Genomic DNA, 19,304 nt, shown 5'->3' with positions numbered 1-19,304 from the left:
TTCTGTAGGGATGGAAAGGAGTAAGAGAACATAGGCTAGGTTCTCTTCCATTGCCAAAGGCATGCTGAAAGGGAATATGAAATGAAGTAGGTAGATCTAACGATGGTATCATTATTCCAATTGATATTTCCCATTCATACATAATCCATGCAAAGCAATTTATCAATATCACACTATTTTCAGATAATACTATATATTTAATAAACTTCTGCTCAGTCAACCGTATCCTATATGCTGGATCAAAAACTGTAATGACACAAAGCTTAAAGTGCTTAATGCCACCTGATCGCTGAAATACGACCACATAGTATTTCCATTGTTGAACTGAGTTCTAGCTGGTTTACTATCAATAACTTCATACGCTTGAGGGAGCAGTTTACAAAATAACAACGGTCTACTCTGCTGGCTTTCCACATGTTTCAGTTTACAGACCACCCTATGGAGAAGCAGATCACCCTACTACAAATTTAAGCCCACTGACAATAGCTTACTACCTTTCACGAACACTTAAGAAATAACTCACAGACTCTTCGGAGTCTGCAGACCACACACTGAAACCTGATCTGTTCCATTAGGATGGCTCTTCTACCCTTACGCTGCTACCAACCAAGGTCTAGAATTGGTATGAGTGTGTTATTCCTGATACGGATCGGAGGATGTGTAACAAAGATGTGTCTAACAATTTATATTAAGCACATATTGCACATGCTTCATCCTAGCAGCTGGTCCTGAACCCCCAAAGAGGAATTTTGCCACTGACATCACTGAGAGCAGGATTTGGCCCATGTTTCTAACACATAGTAATGCTGAAGATATATGTTGTTATATTACTGAATATTTTTTATCTTGTCACACGTAGGCTGACTAAACTATGAGCTATTTATAGAGGCTAATTCACATTCTTACAGCATATGGACGTGCTTTTTGCCAGCTTTAGCATGAATACAGTTTATATTCATTAAAGCTGAGCTAGCTAATTAACCATAGAATTAGCGAATAGCTTTCTAGCAATAGTACCTCAAGGTTGCCAATGATTTCATTTGGGATTCCACCCACTGCAGACTTCTGATCTTCAACAGTGAAAGCAGCCACAGCACCTGATTCAAGGGACTCTGCCTCTGGACAGGGTTCTTCCAGGTGACCTTCTTGATCAGATCCCTAGCAGCAACCAACCATAATAAGAAATATGTAAGTTAGAGCTTTCTCTTGTTCTCTACAGGACCAACAGTGTCAGCCCGAAGACACCCAACAACCACAGCATCACAGAATCACCTAGGTTGGAAGAGACCACCAAAATCACCTAGTCCAACCTCTGACCTAACTCTAACGAGTCCTCCACTAAACCATATCACTGAACTCTACATCTAAACATCTTTTAAAGACCTCCAGGGATGGCTCAACCACTTGCCTGGGCAGCCCATCCCAATGCCTAACAACCTTCTCGGTAAAGAAGTTCTTCCTAACATCCAACCTAAACCTCCCCTGGCGCAACTTTAGCCCCCTCGTCCTGTCAGCAGGCACGTAGGAGAACAGACCAAGCTCACCTCGCTACAGCTTTCTTTAAGGTGATTGTAGAGTGTGATAAGGCGGCCCCTGAGCCTCCTCTTCTCCAGGCTGAACAATCCCAGCTCCTTCAGCTGCTCCTCGTAAGACTTGTTCTCCAGGCCCTCCACCACAATACACAAAGCCAGAATTTAAGAACTTCTGCTGACAGACTATCAGCATCACACCTTCACTGCCCAGGCCAGGCAGATGCTGAGGTTATGAAGTTGCATAGGGCAAGAGCCCAGACATGCTGACTCAAATTAACATCCTCCTCTGCTGACTGGTTAATGCAATGAAAGCAACTACATTCAAGCATTCATTTTAGAAGTGAATGCATTCTGGAGAAAATAAATGTCATTAGTGACTGGGCACCAATAGGACTAAATGAGGTAAGAGACTCATAGAAAAATAGCTGAAAAAAAAAAAGGAAAAAAAAAGGAACAAAACTCCATACCTTAGATTCCATCTCTACAAATATTGGCAATACGATCAGTGATTCACAGCTCTCTGAACACATATCTTCTTCCAGTAAAGGAGGGAAGGGGGTAACTGCAGGTGGGGCAAGTTCAATCACATACTGGCAGTACATACGTATATATGTAAGAAAAATTAAAAAAAAGGAATTCAGGTTTAATTATTGCTCACAGCTTTAATGCATTTTTTTCTTTAAACAGAATTGAAATCCTTAGCAAACAGCAAAAACAATACTTTTTTTTTTTGGTTACTATCCAGGTGCTCAGAACTGGAAAGCATACTGAAAATGATTATAGATCAGCTTTAATTTCTAGTTGCATCTCAAGGGATCCCATTTATAACACTTGGAAAGAACAGATGATTTTCATAATTTCATAACACTACAGCTTCTTACTCATACGGATAATTAAGTTTAGAAAACACAGTGCTTAGGTAACATGCAGTCTTCACAATGCAAATTTGTCACTTCTAAACAAGGATCTTGTTGCATTTTGGGATCAAATGACCCTGTTGACTTCTGGGGCATTCAATCTCAGGAGTGAGCAGGAGTAAGACTGTTGTTACACTGCATAAAATAAGGCTCTAAGAAAAAGATTTAAAGATGTGACTTTACCTTAAGAATTAATCAATTTTTGTTGCTAGACCAACTTGCTCCCATTTCTTTTTCCTGCGATCATCAGAACTTCACTGGTATCCAGCTGGCATGTGAGCTGCTGCTCCAGTGATGTTTAGACCACGAAATGGCAGTTTTGCCCCAGCACTAGCTGGGGATGCAGCACTTCATCCTCACTACTCAGGCTCTTTTGCAAGTGATGCAGAAGGCTGCCCTGAGTCCTCCAAAGGGCCAAGTTTTTGTTTTGTTTTGTTGTTTGAGTTTTTTTGTTTGTTTGTTTGTTTTTAATCAGTGACATACCAAATAAGGTGACAAAAGTAATTTTTAAACTAGCAAGGAACAGGGCATAATAACAATATGTTTTGGACCTCTACAAAAAGGAAGTGCCCACTGAGAATAGCAGGCAGATGTTCCAGTTCTGAGTCAGCTATTAAAAAACAAGATTTTGCTTGGATGGTGAAAGTCAACTGCATTAATTCACAATGGGGTAATTGCAGCTCCCATAAATTAAATTTCCTCACACCTTGGAAAGCGCAGCGAGGTTGATATTTGGCTTACTTACACTTACCTGCTACAACTAAACATGCAGAAAACCATGAAAGCTTCTGTAAGTTTGCAAAAGTGATGACAAAAAAAAAAAAAAAAAAGAACAGATAGACCAATTCATTTTACTGCATTAAAAATCTCTTTTGTAGTTCTAAAAGTATTTCAGAAGTTATGTTTGGATTCTGTCATACGTGAGCTACCCAAAAAAGGTAGATAGTATCATCTCAAGTTTATAACAACCCAAAAGGCTGACAAAAAGATTTCCAGAATTTAAGTGAGGAGAAAATCAGCTTTTATAGAGACCAAGAAGCATTTCCAGTAACACTTGTGGCTCAAATTTTGCAGCCCTCTGCTAGTGTCTAAATATTGACAAATGAAATAGTTTATTTTTTCATCAGAATGGTGACCTAAATGCTGTTCTTTCTAAACTACACCAGAAGATTTGTTTTCAAATTCTAATGCTTTTTAAAATGAGAGTCCTTTTGATTTAGCAAATATTTCAATTTTCTCTGATTTCTCACCCTGTATTTTCTCAATGAAAAATATTTGCTAAGTTGGATGAGAATTCACAAATAGTTTCTGCTTCCTTAAAATGGCTGCTTTTAGTTATTTAGTTAAGTATTCAAGTTTATTTAGATCAAATCATTATTCCATTTATTCACTTGGTTTCAATTAAAAAATAATAATAATGTAAAAAAAACCAACAACAACAAACAAACAAACAAAAAAAAACTAGATGGGGTTTTAAAATCAATTCCTAACTAATCAAATACATTTTTGTAGCTTGGATAAGATTTTCAGAGATTCTGTTTTAGAATAATATTTTTACTTCACTGCGTCCCTTTAAAGAGAGCTATTCTTTACTCATCTGTTCCATGTCTAATAATAACCCTTGGATCATTAAGAAATAACTAAATTACAGCAGAACTAGTCTCTTTAATGAGCCGTAACAGTCTCAACATTCAGCCAAAAGTTTTTTAAAAGTCTCTGAAACTGCAATGTAAAATATAAAATATTTTGTTTAGTACTAAGTTTGTAAGTTTGTGAGCAGTACTACATTTTACAGCCAAAATATAGTGACCTAAAAATGCCATTCTGCATTGCTCCTTCCTATACATCGTCTCCTTAACAAGTCCAGGGGAAAATTAGAACGAATGAATTGTGGCGAGAGCCTGAAGCCAACAAACGTATTTAAATGAATCCTTCTGATGCAATACTTTCCTTTTTAAAGAGAGAAAAAAAATACAAAACAATTAAGTCTTTGTATTTCCTTTGAACAAAGCCTCATGTTTAATAGCACCAATGGCTCCGTAGTAAAATCTATTTAAAAACAGAGGAGACACAGTAAGTTTTATACAGCTACAGTTAGCTTTAAAAAATGTTGCTAGTTTCTGAAACCTGAGTAAATTTATGGCAAATTACTTCCACTGACCTACATTAAAAAAATATATATACTTTAAAAAAAAAATCCTGAGGATTTGTCATTATCTGAGCATCATTCACTATGACAAAGATGTATTACTCAAAGTGTCCTTTTGAATCAATGTAACTACCAAAACATGAGGAACAGTTTGGCAAGACGATAATGCCTTAAAATTAATTGGCAATATTTTCATGCTCATTGCGATCCAATGGGTCCATGAGAACTCAAACACAAATAAAGGCAGTGGCATAAATACAGAGAACATATCAGTGTCAGCTGCAGATAAAGGGATGCTCTGAGAGAGACCAGAAGGAGCAGAAGTCAAATATAATTTTCTTACTAATTCCTAGGTGCAGTGGGGTGCCAAAAGGCCCCTTGAACCCGGACAAGTTAGCGCAGGCTAGAGGCTGCTCCAGCGTTCAGCTGAGGATCATGTGGGAAGCATCATTTGGCATCACCTTTACTTTCCCACCCCAGCTGCATCAAGTCCCAGCAGTCACAGCTGAGGGCTGCAGCCAGTGTTGAAACATCGCTCTAAATTTCCAGCCACGTGCCACCATTTTTTTCCCAGGATTCTTTCTAGTAGAAGTTTGCATAAAACCAGGTAAAGTATAAAAAGGGTCATGCTGTTCTGTACGTAAACCCACATGCTTTTCTTTTTGTTGAGAGCTAGCAAATTACCTTTTTACCAATGTAGGCAGAGCAAAGACAATAAAACAGTATACAGGAAAATTTCTAAAACAGAATAACGGCAGGAAAGAAGATTGGTAAAGTGTTCTAATAAATGAGTTCCACAGATGTGGTAGTTATTATAAAATTAGCTTTGCATAACTTACCGATATAACGTTACATTTTCCCCCAGATGTTATCTGTTACTTGAATTAATTTTGCTTAAGTTTCTATTATTGCAGATTTTATCCACACCGTATTTTATTATTTAAGTTTCTGTGGCATAAAACAAGCCCTGGCTGATAGCATTACATTTAATAATATATGTAAGAGGTTTTAGTATTATACAAATGGCTGCTGGGTATATCTTAATAGTCATAGCGCAGAATGTCTGCTCTCAAAATATTATGTAGATTAAAACCAGCTATTTACTTACACTCTAATTCAAGTCATTGGAAAGGTTTGCAGTATTTATGTACATGGTATGAAGGGAACCAATCTACTCAGGGAATAAATGTCAGAGTTTGAAAATTAGCAAAGCTGAGGTCAAGGTCAGTTAGGATTTGCTTACACACTTGCTGAAAATTAGAATTTACAGTGTATGCTTATTTATTTCTTAAATGAGAAATGAGAGGGGGGTGGTGGTGTATTTGCTTCTTTGATGTAAGGCTTTTGTATCACAGAAACATTTTCAAACCACCTTTTCAGCTTAATATTATCTGAAATTCTGTACTCCTGTCCACAGAGTCTTAACACAAATTCTCTGTAGCTAATCTTACCAAACATAGGAAAATAATTATTTATAAGGATTAGAAAAAATATCCCAAGTTCAGCATGGACCATTTCTAAAACCTAGTAACATCTTTCAAAGCTTTTCAATGTCCTTCGGTGGGATATGGATTTGATTTTTTATAATGACGGATGCATTTTTAAAAAAGTGTTGTGTGTTATTTTCCATATTTGTATCATCTGTGTAGTTTCGAACTGTATGCTGTGGGGCCTTGTGCTACCGGAGTCCTGCACAGACTTCTCTTACATATGATCATATGTGAAATTTGTTATGAACCCAAATCTTTAATATAGGATTGACATTATTTTGTCATTCATGCTAAGCATGTCCAGCTGCACATCTACCAATCTTCTGTATTTCAGTTGTTGGAATAAAAGGCATTTACAAGCTGTGTTGTGTTAGGTGCCTATATTTCATGGGGGTGATGGGGTTGAGTTGCAATGAAAAACTAATGCGTGGAGATGCGCTGCCTCACCCTGATTCAAACCAGCTTTTTTCTTCCCCTCCTTAGCCTACCAGCATATGCAAACACAACAAATCCACTTTACCTGCCTTCTAAAGCATCGCCCACAGTGTTCTCACAGGTGAGGTTTCTGGGAGGCTGCTGATAGCTTTTCAAATGCATTTCCTATCCTGTTTCGCAGCAATGCTATGCACAAGATCCAGAGGACTGAAGGATGTTATGAGGCACTCGGAAATTTAATCCAGATACATGATCTGTACAGTGTGACTAAGATGGCAGAGCTTGCTTCTGAACGCCTTCACTACACACATTTGTATTCATATTTTAAGTAGAAATAAGATCAATGAGGGATTAAACTTGGCCTCTTAAGTATGTTCCTCAGTTGCCAATGATGTACATGGAAAGTCTGTGTGCATGTTCCTGGGCAACAGTCTTCAAACCACTATTCCTTAAATGAGACAAGAGTTCAGTAAGTCAAAGGTATGCTTTACACAATTTTTCCTGCATTTCAGAATTCAAGTTAATACATTTTAAAGACAGTTTTCCATATTTCTGAGCTGAGATATGAATCCACTTTGCTGACAATACATCAGCAATTAATCTAGTCCAAAATAGCTATCTGAAGCAATTTGGTGCCTACATTGACAAAACAGGATCTCCTCCTCCCCCCCAGGAAGCTGTAAATCAGTCGGTGACATCTGGCCTCAAGGACATCAGAGTCATCTGAAATGTGGTAATTTATATTAATGAACATCAATATTAATTTTTAAATAAAAAGAATTTGCTGCTGCCATTATGTTTACATACGGAATATTATTTATAGCTTGTGTTCCTCCTTTCCTACATTTTGCCCATAAATTACTGTACGGAAATACACTGTCACAGTTATAAATATTTTTCCTCAGAGTTAAAGCTTTTACATATCCTCTTCAGTAACTGCATGAGAGAAGCAACCAGGATTTTCTTGCTTCTCTAACAACCGCTGCCAATTTTAATGCTTGATTGAGCAGAAAAGGGTGCTTCTACAAAAACAACCAAAGCTCTCCTCTCTGGAGACACCTTACTGCAGAATGTCCTTAATACCTAAATTCTGTAAGAATATCCTAACATCCCTGAAAAAATAAAATAAAATCCTGATTTTATTGGGTTGCAGTCATGTATCTACTTCTGCTTTTACCAATCTTCCAATTATCGTTGGCAATTCACAGATTTTTTAGAAAGACAAAATAAGAGACATTAAAAAAAAAAAAGGAAAAAGAAAAACAGAAAACAACACCAAAACACCCAGTTGACTTTCATGCTGAGGGCACATCACTAAATGATTCAGCTTGGAATGGTCACTCTAAATTCACATTGTGTTTAGCATTGCCAAGTCTCCTAGAGTCATGGGATTACAAGAGAATCTCAGCTTTCATTTAAAAATAAATTTAGTGTCTAGCTCTTATGGTTGCAGAGGAAAGATGGAAAACATAAATCTTGAAAGCTCAAAAACTAGACTGCAAGCAAAAGGAACCAAAGAACAATTATTTTTAAGCAAGTCTCATGACTTTTTTTGAGGTCTTGCTCAATATTTTAAATGCTTGAAGTTAACAATACCGTTTTCAAAGCAACGCATACAGATTTTGAGAAGGTGTGAGGAATTTTTTTTTAGTCCCTGAAAGTGCAACGTTAGTATGTCAGAACTCTTCAAAGTACCAGCCCCCTCCCTTCCACTTCAAGGGCACTCAACAAGCAAACTGCAGCCAGCTCCCATTGTGGCTCTGCAGTTTTATTCAACAGAGATCTAAAGCCTGAATAATAATAATAATCAAGAGCCTTTCCCACAGAAAACACCTAGCTGAATCTACAAATACTGGAAAAAAATAAGTTGTTTTTGTTTGTTTGCTTTGATTTTTTTTTCTAGCCATGTGATCACATGAGAAAAACATAGAAGTATTTCTGTTGAACCTAATGCACAATAGGCAATCTAATATTTAGGTGGCATTCACCTTATCAGGCTTTACGTTTTCTTGTTGTACATCTCTTCTTCCAAATCATTTGATCAGGAAAGATCTGACAAGAATGCTGAAAATGTTATGATAAAAATATAAATGTATCTGGCCAGGTGCATTTCGATATCTCTTTCTGGAAGGAGATTATATACATTTTATAAAGACTTGCTGCAGTTTCAGAAAACAGATTTGCAACAGAGCATATGTCTTTGGCAACAAAATGGGTTAGAAGAATTAAAATGCTTAGAGGGATGGTATTCATCACACCTGCTTTAGGGGCTTTATCAACCCCCCATAGTCAGCACTAAGAAGACCGCATCTCCTGAGGGAAAGTCAGAGCCACTAAGATAAATTAAGAACATAATAATTGCTTAATATACCTGCCCTGAACCACAGCAAGCACAGCCTGTTAACTCTCCCATCAGCAATACAGGGAATCCAGGAAAGCTGGGTTCCTCACTCGGGCATCCCTGTTTGCCTGGAGCTGGGCAATACGAAATATTCCCTTTCCTGTTAAAAGGACATCTGTAGGAACTCAGCGGGGACCGACAGCACCACCCACTCCTCCTGCAGCCCTGAGCACATACAGCAAATTCAGGCATCTGTTGGCCTTACCCTGGGCTGCTTTTTCCTGGTGTTACTCCCTCCATACAGCAACATCTCACCAACTCTAACTGTTGCACAGTGCTTTAGGTCAGCCCCAAGAAGGCCAAAACATGCTAATGGAGACGTGCCTGTCTCCAGCACGTATGTCTTTCTCTGGCACATCTCACGCTGTAACACACTTGTGAGAGCAGGCGCGTGTCTCAGGAGCTGTGCTACCCCCCTGGATTTACCTCGGTTCAGTAAGCACGTTGTCAGTCTTTATCTAAATATGAGTACAATGTACATGAAAGAAAGACACAATGAAGATCACCAGAAAACTAGGGGAAAAAAAATTAAAAGATACTTCTGAAACAAAAAGGGTTCAAGAAGCAAGTGGGAGCTCTGGCTGAGAAAGCCTGACAGCAGAAGAATATTTTCTGTTGATAGTCATTTGGAGTCACTGCCTCAAGTTAGACAGAGGTCCCACCTCCTGCCTTTATCCATTGCCTCTCTTGGACAGACTTACTTTGCCATCCATTTCCTCTGGAAATGGCATTTTCTCCACACAAGACTGGACCTGGATAGGTCCCTCACACAACTGCCCCACGCTCTGCCCACCACCAAAGAAGCCCACTCTCTGCGACCTCCTCGCAGACCTCAGGTGCATCAGCTGGGAACAGGCTTGTCTGTATTGATTCACCCTAAGCTGCTGGCACAGAAAAAGCTGCTCTAACATTTAAGAGGTTGCATTAAAAAAAATTTACCTAAACAATATTGATTCTGAGCTAACAGGGGGGAAAAATTGCTCATATAATTTAAAAACTACAGTATAGATTTATTTATTAAAAAAAAAAAAAAAGAAGCTAGATTAGAAAACTTTTCAGAACATACGGTCACATAAAATGTGGAGCTCGTATTCTTTTTTATTAGACCTAAAACATAAAGTCTTTGCCTGAGTGTGTAAGTTTCTGTTAAAACAACAATTTGTCCTGTGGACTGTAAATTCAATTACTGTTTTTATTGGAATCACATTTTGCTTTGGAAACAATCATGCAGGAAAAAGAACCAGTAACTTAGGCATCTTAAAAACATCTCACAACAGGCATGGCTGTGAGAACAAATCAGTTATGGCAATTCTTCCTCTGTGAACTGCAATGTTTTTAAAATCCATTTCCATATTTTTAATTAACACCTAGTTCAAAAAAAAAAAAATCTTACTGTAGGTCATTTTAATCACAAATGGGAAAACAAATTTACTTTATCAGAAAATTGACTCAACACTATTTTAAGGACTTATTTTTCATGTTTTTATCATCCAAATTAAGTTATTAGCATACATTTTCCAATTTAGGCATGCAGAAGTAAGCCAATTTTTCTCTCAAATTTAAGAGTTGCAGTTTTCAGTCACCTCTGCGTGAAACTAGTCTGTTTTAACACCAGAATATTTGATCAGTACAAACACAAAAACACAAAGATATCTGTTAAAACTGCGTTTCTACCTAACTTGAATCTGAAGTATTCTAGCCATAGTCTTTTAGTCAAAACAAACCATTACTTCCTCATATAATACTTAATTGTCATACCCCATTGTAAACAGGCGCTCCTTATTCCTCTACATGTTCATAAATCTGTTTACATTGGATCTCAGCTTACACGTTGGGGTTAGTTTTAACTCGATCTTACAATACTGTCATTCACCTTAAATCAAAATGCAGCTGTGGTTAGGGGCGGGGTTAGTCTGCTCGACACCAGAGTTAAACAAAGCTTTGTTGCAGCCTGGCTTGGCCTGGTGGGTGATTTGAAAACTAGTAAGCTTCCCCTTGGTTAACTGCCAAAGCCAACCACACCTGGGATGACGTGAGGTTGTTTTTGAGAAGGTAACGTCTCCTTACAGGCTTTCTCCTCCCACCTTGACTTGGAAGGCTTCTGAGAATAAGAGTCATTTCCATTTCTGTTGGGGCATGAAATGGTTTCTGGGGAAAAAGCATATAAATCTCATTCTGCTTTGACTTGTTAGGAAACTCACAGCAAACCATATACTCAAATGCGGACATTTCAAAATTTGTTTAAACAAAGGATGAAAAGAAACAAGCAATGTTGCTCAATCATTTCTCCTGAAGAAAAAAAAAATAATAAACTACTCACTAATCCCTTGTACACTCTAACTTAACTTTATCTTTTAGAAAGATTCCACAAACAAAATTAACAAAACCAACATAAATCTGAGATTTGTTCAAGAAGGATTTCCACAATCATACAGAATTTTAACAAGCCAGGATTGTGAGCAAGTACTTAGAACTTTGAATTAACACTCAGCTGAAGCTAAATGCTTGAGTCACCTATAGAGAATGTGGCATTTAAATGTTTTCCAACACTGTTTGTTGACCTATGTGGATTTCTAAGCAAATATTAGTCAAAGAATTTGTTACTGGCATACTCACATGCTACCTAACATTCATATCATTCCAACTACCAAATCTCAACATTTCTGTATCAGTTATATGCCAAACACTCTGAAAAGTTTAAGGCTCACCCAAGCATTATTGAGCATTAAGGCAGAAGATACAACTATTAACACTACTGACTAGGAATACTGCCTACAGTTCCATAAGGGAAATTACACCAAGGGAAATAATTACACCAATTATACTTTGCTAGCAATATAGTTAATTATGCCGTGTTTAACATAGTAAAGAAGATATTTTTTTCCCTGTAAACATCACTATGGTATTGAAAAAACAATGCAGGAGTTTTCAAGAGGCCACACAAGTGAATATGAAGGGTAATACTTTGAACTGTACACTGGATGCTTTCTTCTCCTTCCTTATGTTTTGTCCTTCCAATCAAGTCTGTTCTACAAGAATAGGTGAAGAAACTGCAGTCACAAATCTAAACACAGTTTGCCTGATGAGATAATGACAATATCTGTGATGGTCAGTTTGCGATGGGGAAAAAGAAATGAAGCAATGATGTCAATGGGATTTATTTATTTCTTCTAGTGGTCATGTCAAAGATGGCACTCTAAAGACAGACCCTGTTCACCTCCTTATCTCCATCAGCCTGCTTCCCTCTGATAATCGCTTGCTCAATCTAGACAAATCATCATGTATCCTATGGCCTCCTGTCATATCAGTCTTTATTTTGATTTTAGTATTTGGCAGAATGTGAAGCAACTCTCACCACTGCCACTGGGTTTGTGGTTGTATGTTGGCTGAAATATTTAACTATGCCCCAAAATACAGTTTTTCTCCAGTTGACACAATCAACATATGTAACTGTAACTGCTATTTGTTGTTTTCCTCCTGGGGAGGAAAACAAAACAAAACAAAAACAAACAAACAAACCAGCTTTTAAAGGTGTATTCAATACCAAAACCTAAAAAGAGAGAAAATTCTACTTGCTAAATACAATAGACAAAATTTCTGTATGAGTCCTCTGATTCTGCACACACTATCTCCATATTTATAGCACTGACTGGTTTAACTGTTCTTTGCAGATGTTCGTTGTATCATTTATATACCCTAGTAAATCATACCGGATGCACAGCTCCACATGGAAGAAATAGAGTTGATAGGAGATATCTTAAAAACTTGGCCCTAAAACCACAGACAGGTCCCTTCTACTTAACAACAACTAGCTCCACGGATGTATTTGTCTCAATAGTAAATTAGTCTCAAAGCAACATCCTCCATCAGACAAAGACCCTATGGTACTGTTAGAACACAAGCAATGGCCAATTTGAACCATTTAACCAGTTATTTTGCAGCCCTAAAATTATTAAAATTGTGGATTTAAAATAATTAGATTTCAACCAGTGTTTTACTAGTTCTCTCCCCACCTTCTCGGATTTTAATTTTCTCACTTGTCAGCATCTCCTGGCAGTGAGAACAAGAAAGACCTCAAACCTTTGCTGATTGCTTTGCACACAATCTGATTTCTATAAATTAGAAGTTGCTGATGGGGAAGCAGACAGCAGTACCCTTTGATCAAGATACACATCTTGATCTCTTTTATCATTTTTTTAGAAAAACAATAATATTACAACAAAAAAAATCATCATACAAGCTTTTCGATCAAAGTGTGTCACTGTCTGCTTCCCAGTCAACATACTGCCAGTGAATTGGCAAGGTGCCCAGGAAGAGCAGGCAGCAGCTGGTGGATTTGATTACCATCTGTATATCCACTAATGTACAACATATTATGTCTCCACCTAGCGGGCAACTGCACTTGACAGAAGATTTGAAAATGGGTTGGAGCCACTTGACAGAAGGAGCTGCGCTAGGCTTCCCACCAGCAGACCTGGGCTCTAAGGCTGTATAGTGTTGGAAATGATCTAAAACAAGAAACTCTTTTGTGGTTCCATCACTGGGCTGGCACTTGCCCTTGAAATCATGTTTTCTCCAGAAACAGTCATAGAATATCAACCTCTGTGTTCTCCCAACAAACCACCAGATCCTTCTTATGCTCCACAGCACCCTAGAGGTCTTACTGGGAAAATTTTGAAAAAGACAAGGAAGGTAAAAGCAAGGATGTCATTAATGTCCAGAGCTCGGGAAATAAATAACAAGAAATAAGGTAAGAATGCCAAGGTGGTGTCCTACTTTAAGAAGAATTAAACTACAGAATATTAAAGCATTACCCTAGCTACTTGATGGCCTACTGCATGCCCAACACTACATGAACTTTCTCATGTAGTTTCAGATAACATCCTTGACTTGCAAACCAGGCTGAATAGCAACAGGGGTAATAAAAGATAGGCGAATCTGTTTTTCAGAAAAATGCCACAGAAATCAACCTTGCACCACAGATTTCAGAGCCCATGTGACCATTCAAATACAGGTGAAACTGAGGCACAAGACAGTGCTGCAATAGCTCCCATGTGACGAACAGAGGTCTAGAACAAGTAGTTATTAAAAGACTAATTCTACCACTTTCATTATACTGCCCTCCCTTTCATTGATTCCCATCCTTTTTGACAACAATCCAGGTAGCAATGTACCAACTGGGTATATTTATGCACAGCCATCTAGCACAAAAATTGCATCCTAATGAAGATCTATCAGTAGAGCAAAATGAAATAAAAAACAACAAAATCATCCTATTGATTTTTTCCATCCACATATGGGCTAGACCTAAATTCCCTTAGCTGGAGAAATCTTTTGAGATAACTCTCCAACACAGCATGATTACATTTCATTTAATGACTTTCTCTGGGTGCACGATAGGTCCTAAAATAGCTCGTCTTTTTCTGAATATCTTTTAATAAAGTTTTTTTTTTGTTTTTTTTGTTTTTTTTTAAGATTTTGATTTGACACACCTAAACTGGTTACAGTAAAGCATTTTCTACTTTTATCACATTCTCTATTGCATTTAAAGCAAGTTTATTATTCTATAAATAATTCATTCAAAGGAACTTCAGTTTAACAGTGCCTAATAGACACAATCACTTAAGGTATCATGCTGGCAAATTTCAGCTTTAAATCAGAAGCCTATCTGTCTTCATACAAAAAAAAAAAAATATCAACTTATCAGAAAAAAAGCACCATTTTGTGAGAAACTCAGGCATGAATGCTTAAAAATGAAGTCAATACACGCCAACAACTTTTGTGCTAATTTATTACATTGCTTGTTTGTGCAGGAAGGGGATGAGATTTGTTTCAATCTATTCTAATTCTCTGGATTTCAACAGAAACTACAAGAATTAGAAATGAATGTTGTTGCCTCAACAATTTGCTGTGATAGAAGCTTTATTTTTTAGGTCAGCACTCTCCATTTTTGATTGCTAAATGGGAGTGCAACAATGGCTAAAAAAAGGCGGCTCTGAAATGCTAGGAAATAGAAACTGCTGACTACCTGGTCAAAGAATAATGATTTATAATATATGAATAGGGGCAATAATTGGATAGCAGGCTGTACTCAAAAAAGCCTTAATTCACAGATCTGACATCAGAAAGTCATAATCCATCGATCTAGCATCAGAATGATGGATTATGACTTTTTAAGAACATGTAGGCATGTCAGCTTCATGAGCATTCCGGGAATTGTAGTCCAAATTGTTTTACTGAGGTCATTTGAACAATTTCAGCTCTTTCCAATAAAGCTGATACACTAATATTTTGAAATGTTGAAGTTTTGCTGGATCCATTTTTTTTTTCTTTCAAACACTAAAAATCCTCCAGCGAAATATTGTAGCTTACTGTTAACTTGCAAGAGAAGAGTATTTTCAAAATTACTTCAAGCCCTGTGCCATGTAATTATAGAAGTGAAAACATTTTCAAAAACCTGATTGTTTTCTACATCAAAAGAGTTTTAAATTCAAATTTGGAGGAGAAAAACTCAAGGTGCAAAGTAAGGAATTAATTACGATAACTTATTTCAGAAAGAGCAGTCATATACTATGTAGATTTCTCCCTGGACTACCGCAAAAATGTATTATTTTTGACCTCTGATTCCTTCCTTTTTTTTGACCCTGAGTATCTCTTAAACTGTTATTGCCAAGGGCAGTTATGATGTGAATTTAGGAGTCTTTCATGAAAAGAAAGAATATTTTTGAAATGTGTGAATATCAAGAGCTTGCGATGTATTTTTTATAAATAAACTTCTTCCATATTAACTCAAAAAGGCTTGTAAGCCTGTTCACTGAAATACTTTGACTCCACTTTTTTTTCAACAGAAACAAACATGGGCTAAGGTTACTGCAACAAAAATTCAGGCAAGTTCCAGAGCTCCTTTCATTGAGTTTCATCTACTTATTTATAACAGAATTTCATTCATAAAATTCTATTACCAAATCTTGTGGCACTTCTCCATTAGAATTCAGTGAAACCACCTACAAATTAACTACTGCTACATTAGACTAATTCAGTGGCTCAGACAGGTAAGAGTGATTCAAAAAATGCTTTCTACTCCAGTAGAAACAAGTGTTGAGAATAAAAAGAAAAGCCCATGTTAAAAATAAAACATGACTAAGTATTTTCAATGTATACATATATTAAAACCATTTAAAAAACTGACTAAAACCTCTTCTAAAGGAATAAAAGCTTTAAGTAACAAAAGCTTTAAGTAAAAAGCTTTTAAGTAACAATCTTTAAGAAACAAGGCTAAATGGCAAAAGAAACAACCCAGCCCAAAACAGAGTTGCTTATGTTATTATGCTGTATGTTATTGACAAACTCCTTTGCATCTCTCCCTTGTTAAGGAAGTAGAGTTGTGTTTTTTTTCTCCATTTCTCCTTTCTTATTGGTAAAATGATTCTAAAAGAGCTTATTAATAAAATAACTACTCATGTAACGCTGTAAAATGCATAAATTTTGTCTTTTCTCTATGTTCGTAACTAAAGCCACTATGGAAAGGACAAGGAGTCACAGGGCTCTTTCATAATGGTGGAAATAATTTATTTCACTAAAATCCACATAAAGCCATCCCGTGTCCAACTTCAGCCCAGACTCCAAACTAAACAAACAAACAAACACCAACAACACCACCAAAAGAAGAGAAAAGGCAGCTGTGGAACAGTACCCTTTAAAATCTCAATTGTTCACAGAACAAAAGTGAAAAATAATTCACTTTTTGCAATGCAGAAGTAACCTCATTTTGACAAGTAAATATGAAATGGCTAATAAAAATCACTGCCATGTTACACACATTCCTACTTTTACTCATGCCTAATCTCCTTAGAGGTTTCGTATAAAGGGATCACATTACTGAAAAGCAACCACTTTTTTAAAAGAAGCCTTAAAGAACAATAACTCCATACAAGTGATCAAACGAGAGGGTACCTCATTTGATTAAATTTACTGAGGAATTAACGTTGGCAGGCTGTAATTACTCACTTGGAAGGTAGTCAGGAGGACACCATGCCTCACCGTTTTCTGTTTTGTGATTTTTATGCTTGAGGTAATGATATGTGATCAGGATATCAATTTTACATCTTCTTTCAAAGAGCCTGTTGTGCAGTGCCCTAGCAGCATCAAGCCAGGTTCGTTGGTTACTCCATCATCAAGCCATTTTTGACCTGAGTTTTCCTTGGACCTTTCCCAACCCTGTATTAACCTAGCTCAACTCAATTAAGCTTATGAAATCAAATAAGACCAAGTTGGGTGACTATAACCTTTCTGACTTTTCCAGACCAAAGAATAAATATAGTCCACAAGAACTTGCACAGGGGAAGACGGCAGCCTGGTGAATTGGGCTTCTCCAAATTCCTTCTCTCTTTTTGGACCTCTGCATTAGTCCTACACCTCTTTTCATGTTATTAAAACAGTTGTATCCTTTCCTTTTCGTCACTGACAAACTCATTTCATGTATATTATGAAGCAGCAATCAGATGCTAACTTTGTCTTTAATGAAGTGTGCTTGAACCAATGACCTTGAAGTGAAAGGCTCTGTAGATCTTTAGCATTCCTTTAATACTCCAGGCCCCTTATTCGTCTAGTTTATAAGCAAAACCTGTGTGCAAAAGGAACACTTACTCACAATTACTATTATGATTGTTCTGCTGTGGCACTACATTGCCCTGAAAAAAAAAAATATGAATTATAAAGTGCATGGGTTAGTAAAATTTAAATCAAGCAAATGTTTAATATTAAGCCATTTCATCTATTTCCAAAGTTCGGCAAATTTATTACAAAGCATTGAAATTGCACTTCAAGCCCTAAGGCTTGCAGTGTTGGAGCCTGCCTGATTAATGTAATTAAAGGAACAGCATAACTCAAAATTTATTAAAAATTAAATATATGTGGCCTTATTGTTTACTTCCAACTGATAGCATGATTTCTAGCTAACAATCTGCACTGCTTAATACTTGACAAGTTGTTAAAGCACATCCCCTTTCTCCTGCTGTGCATATTATTAAAAGAACAGAGGTTAAATGCAGCAATAGAAAAAAATCCAGGAATTCTATTCTGGTCACACTGGCACTTCGTTCTCCCTTCTCAGTTTTACAATACGCAAGCAAAGAGGTGGAAAACTCATGACAGGATGGCATCAAGCCGCAGAAGGGTAGGAAAATGCTTCCTTGGAGAAAACCTTCCCTTCCATTAAGCACCTTGTATAGCAGTTTTCTATTTTAGCCACGACCCAGCTTGCAGGAGGAGCCAAGCTGTATGAATCAGATTACAAAACATACATAGCTGGTAAGGCCAGATCCAGAATAATGTTCAATGGGTTCAAAGCTGGCAAGTTTACATGTATGCAGCATAAAAATACCCTCTTACACACTGCTTGTGACACTCTTGAAAGCACATGGCCAACAAATGCTGGCTAGTTTACCAAGGGATCCCAGAGGTCCAGAAGGCAGGTTTTATGAGATGGAAATCTAATTTTCTTTACTCTGAAACCACAGTCAAAAGCTTACTTTTTTTTTTTTTTTTCTGCAAAAGTTGCCTGCACGTCTCTGTTCTCTCCTACAATGATTCTGCATTTTCCTTCAGCCAGTGTACTGATCAGCAGCCCCTCCCAATACAGGAGGTAGAAGGCAAATGAAAAAATTAAAAGAAGTTGGCAAATGTACCTATATATACAGATTTCATGTTTGCACAGTTATGCTTCAGAAATTATGGCAACAGCAACAGAATTCTGCTGCTATGATCAAGGATAATCAAAGGAAGAGGGGGAAAAAAGCCAGTGCTAAAATATTTTCAAAGGCATGAAAGTCTTCGCTGTTGTGTAATTTAAATTTACTTGCCATTACTTGAAATTTCCTTTTGCCTGTGTGATTAGAATGTAAATGCTCCTGAAGTATATTAACAAATATAATTCCTGTTTTATTGCACAAATACTGCAGCAACCTTCTCTTACTGTTGAAAACTAAGTACATTTCTTAATTTACTACTGAAACTACAGAGCAAAATTAGTTAAAAGATTTTGAATATGAACTCTTATTCAGGAGTCATCCATAGGGATAAACTAATATAGCACTTTTTATTTTACTTATACATACAAACATCACAAAGCTACAGCGGTGTTTTACACAACTGTAAATATGGAATGTTTGCATTTTTGCAAGACTATTTTAGCATTTAATCTCCTACAGTTTGAGGCCCAATTTTGGTACCAATACATACCATAGTAATGCAGTGTCTATTTTGGATACAGTCCCACCAGGTTCTCTGGAATCACTTGGCATGCCATGGATTAGGATACATGAATTGGATTGTAAAACCTAATTGCATACTCAGAATTTACACTTGACAGCAGTAAAAGAA

General features: G+C 37.0%; 1 protein-coding gene across 3 annotated transcripts in view; it reads right to left on the bottom strand.

Annotated features, from left to right (window-relative positions):
- The window catches only part of CABCOCO1 (ciliary associated calcium binding coiled-coil 1), a 91,829-nt gene that overhangs the window by 40,582 nt on the left and 31,943 nt on the right, over positions 1 to 19,304 (bottom strand). For all 3 annotated transcript variants that reach the window (XM_084524864.1, XM_084524862.1, XM_084524863.1), the window contains exons 6-7: positions 2,000 to 2,122; positions 1,018 to 1,158 (exon numbers count right to left, since the gene is read on the bottom strand). In XM_084524864.1, coding sequence (XP_084380990.1) covers positions 1,018 to 1,158; positions 2,000 to 2,122 — 264 coding nt within the window. The remainder of the gene's footprint in view (positions 1 to 1,017; positions 1,159 to 1,999; positions 2,123 to 19,304) is intronic.

This window comes from Aythya ferina, assembly GCF_964211825.1.
Source record: "Aythya ferina genome assembly, chromosome: 7".
Classification (NCBI taxonomy): domain Eukaryota; kingdom Metazoa; phylum Chordata; class Aves; order Anseriformes; family Anatidae; genus Aythya; species Aythya ferina.
This window is presented reverse-complemented; position numbering and strand designations above follow the sequence as displayed.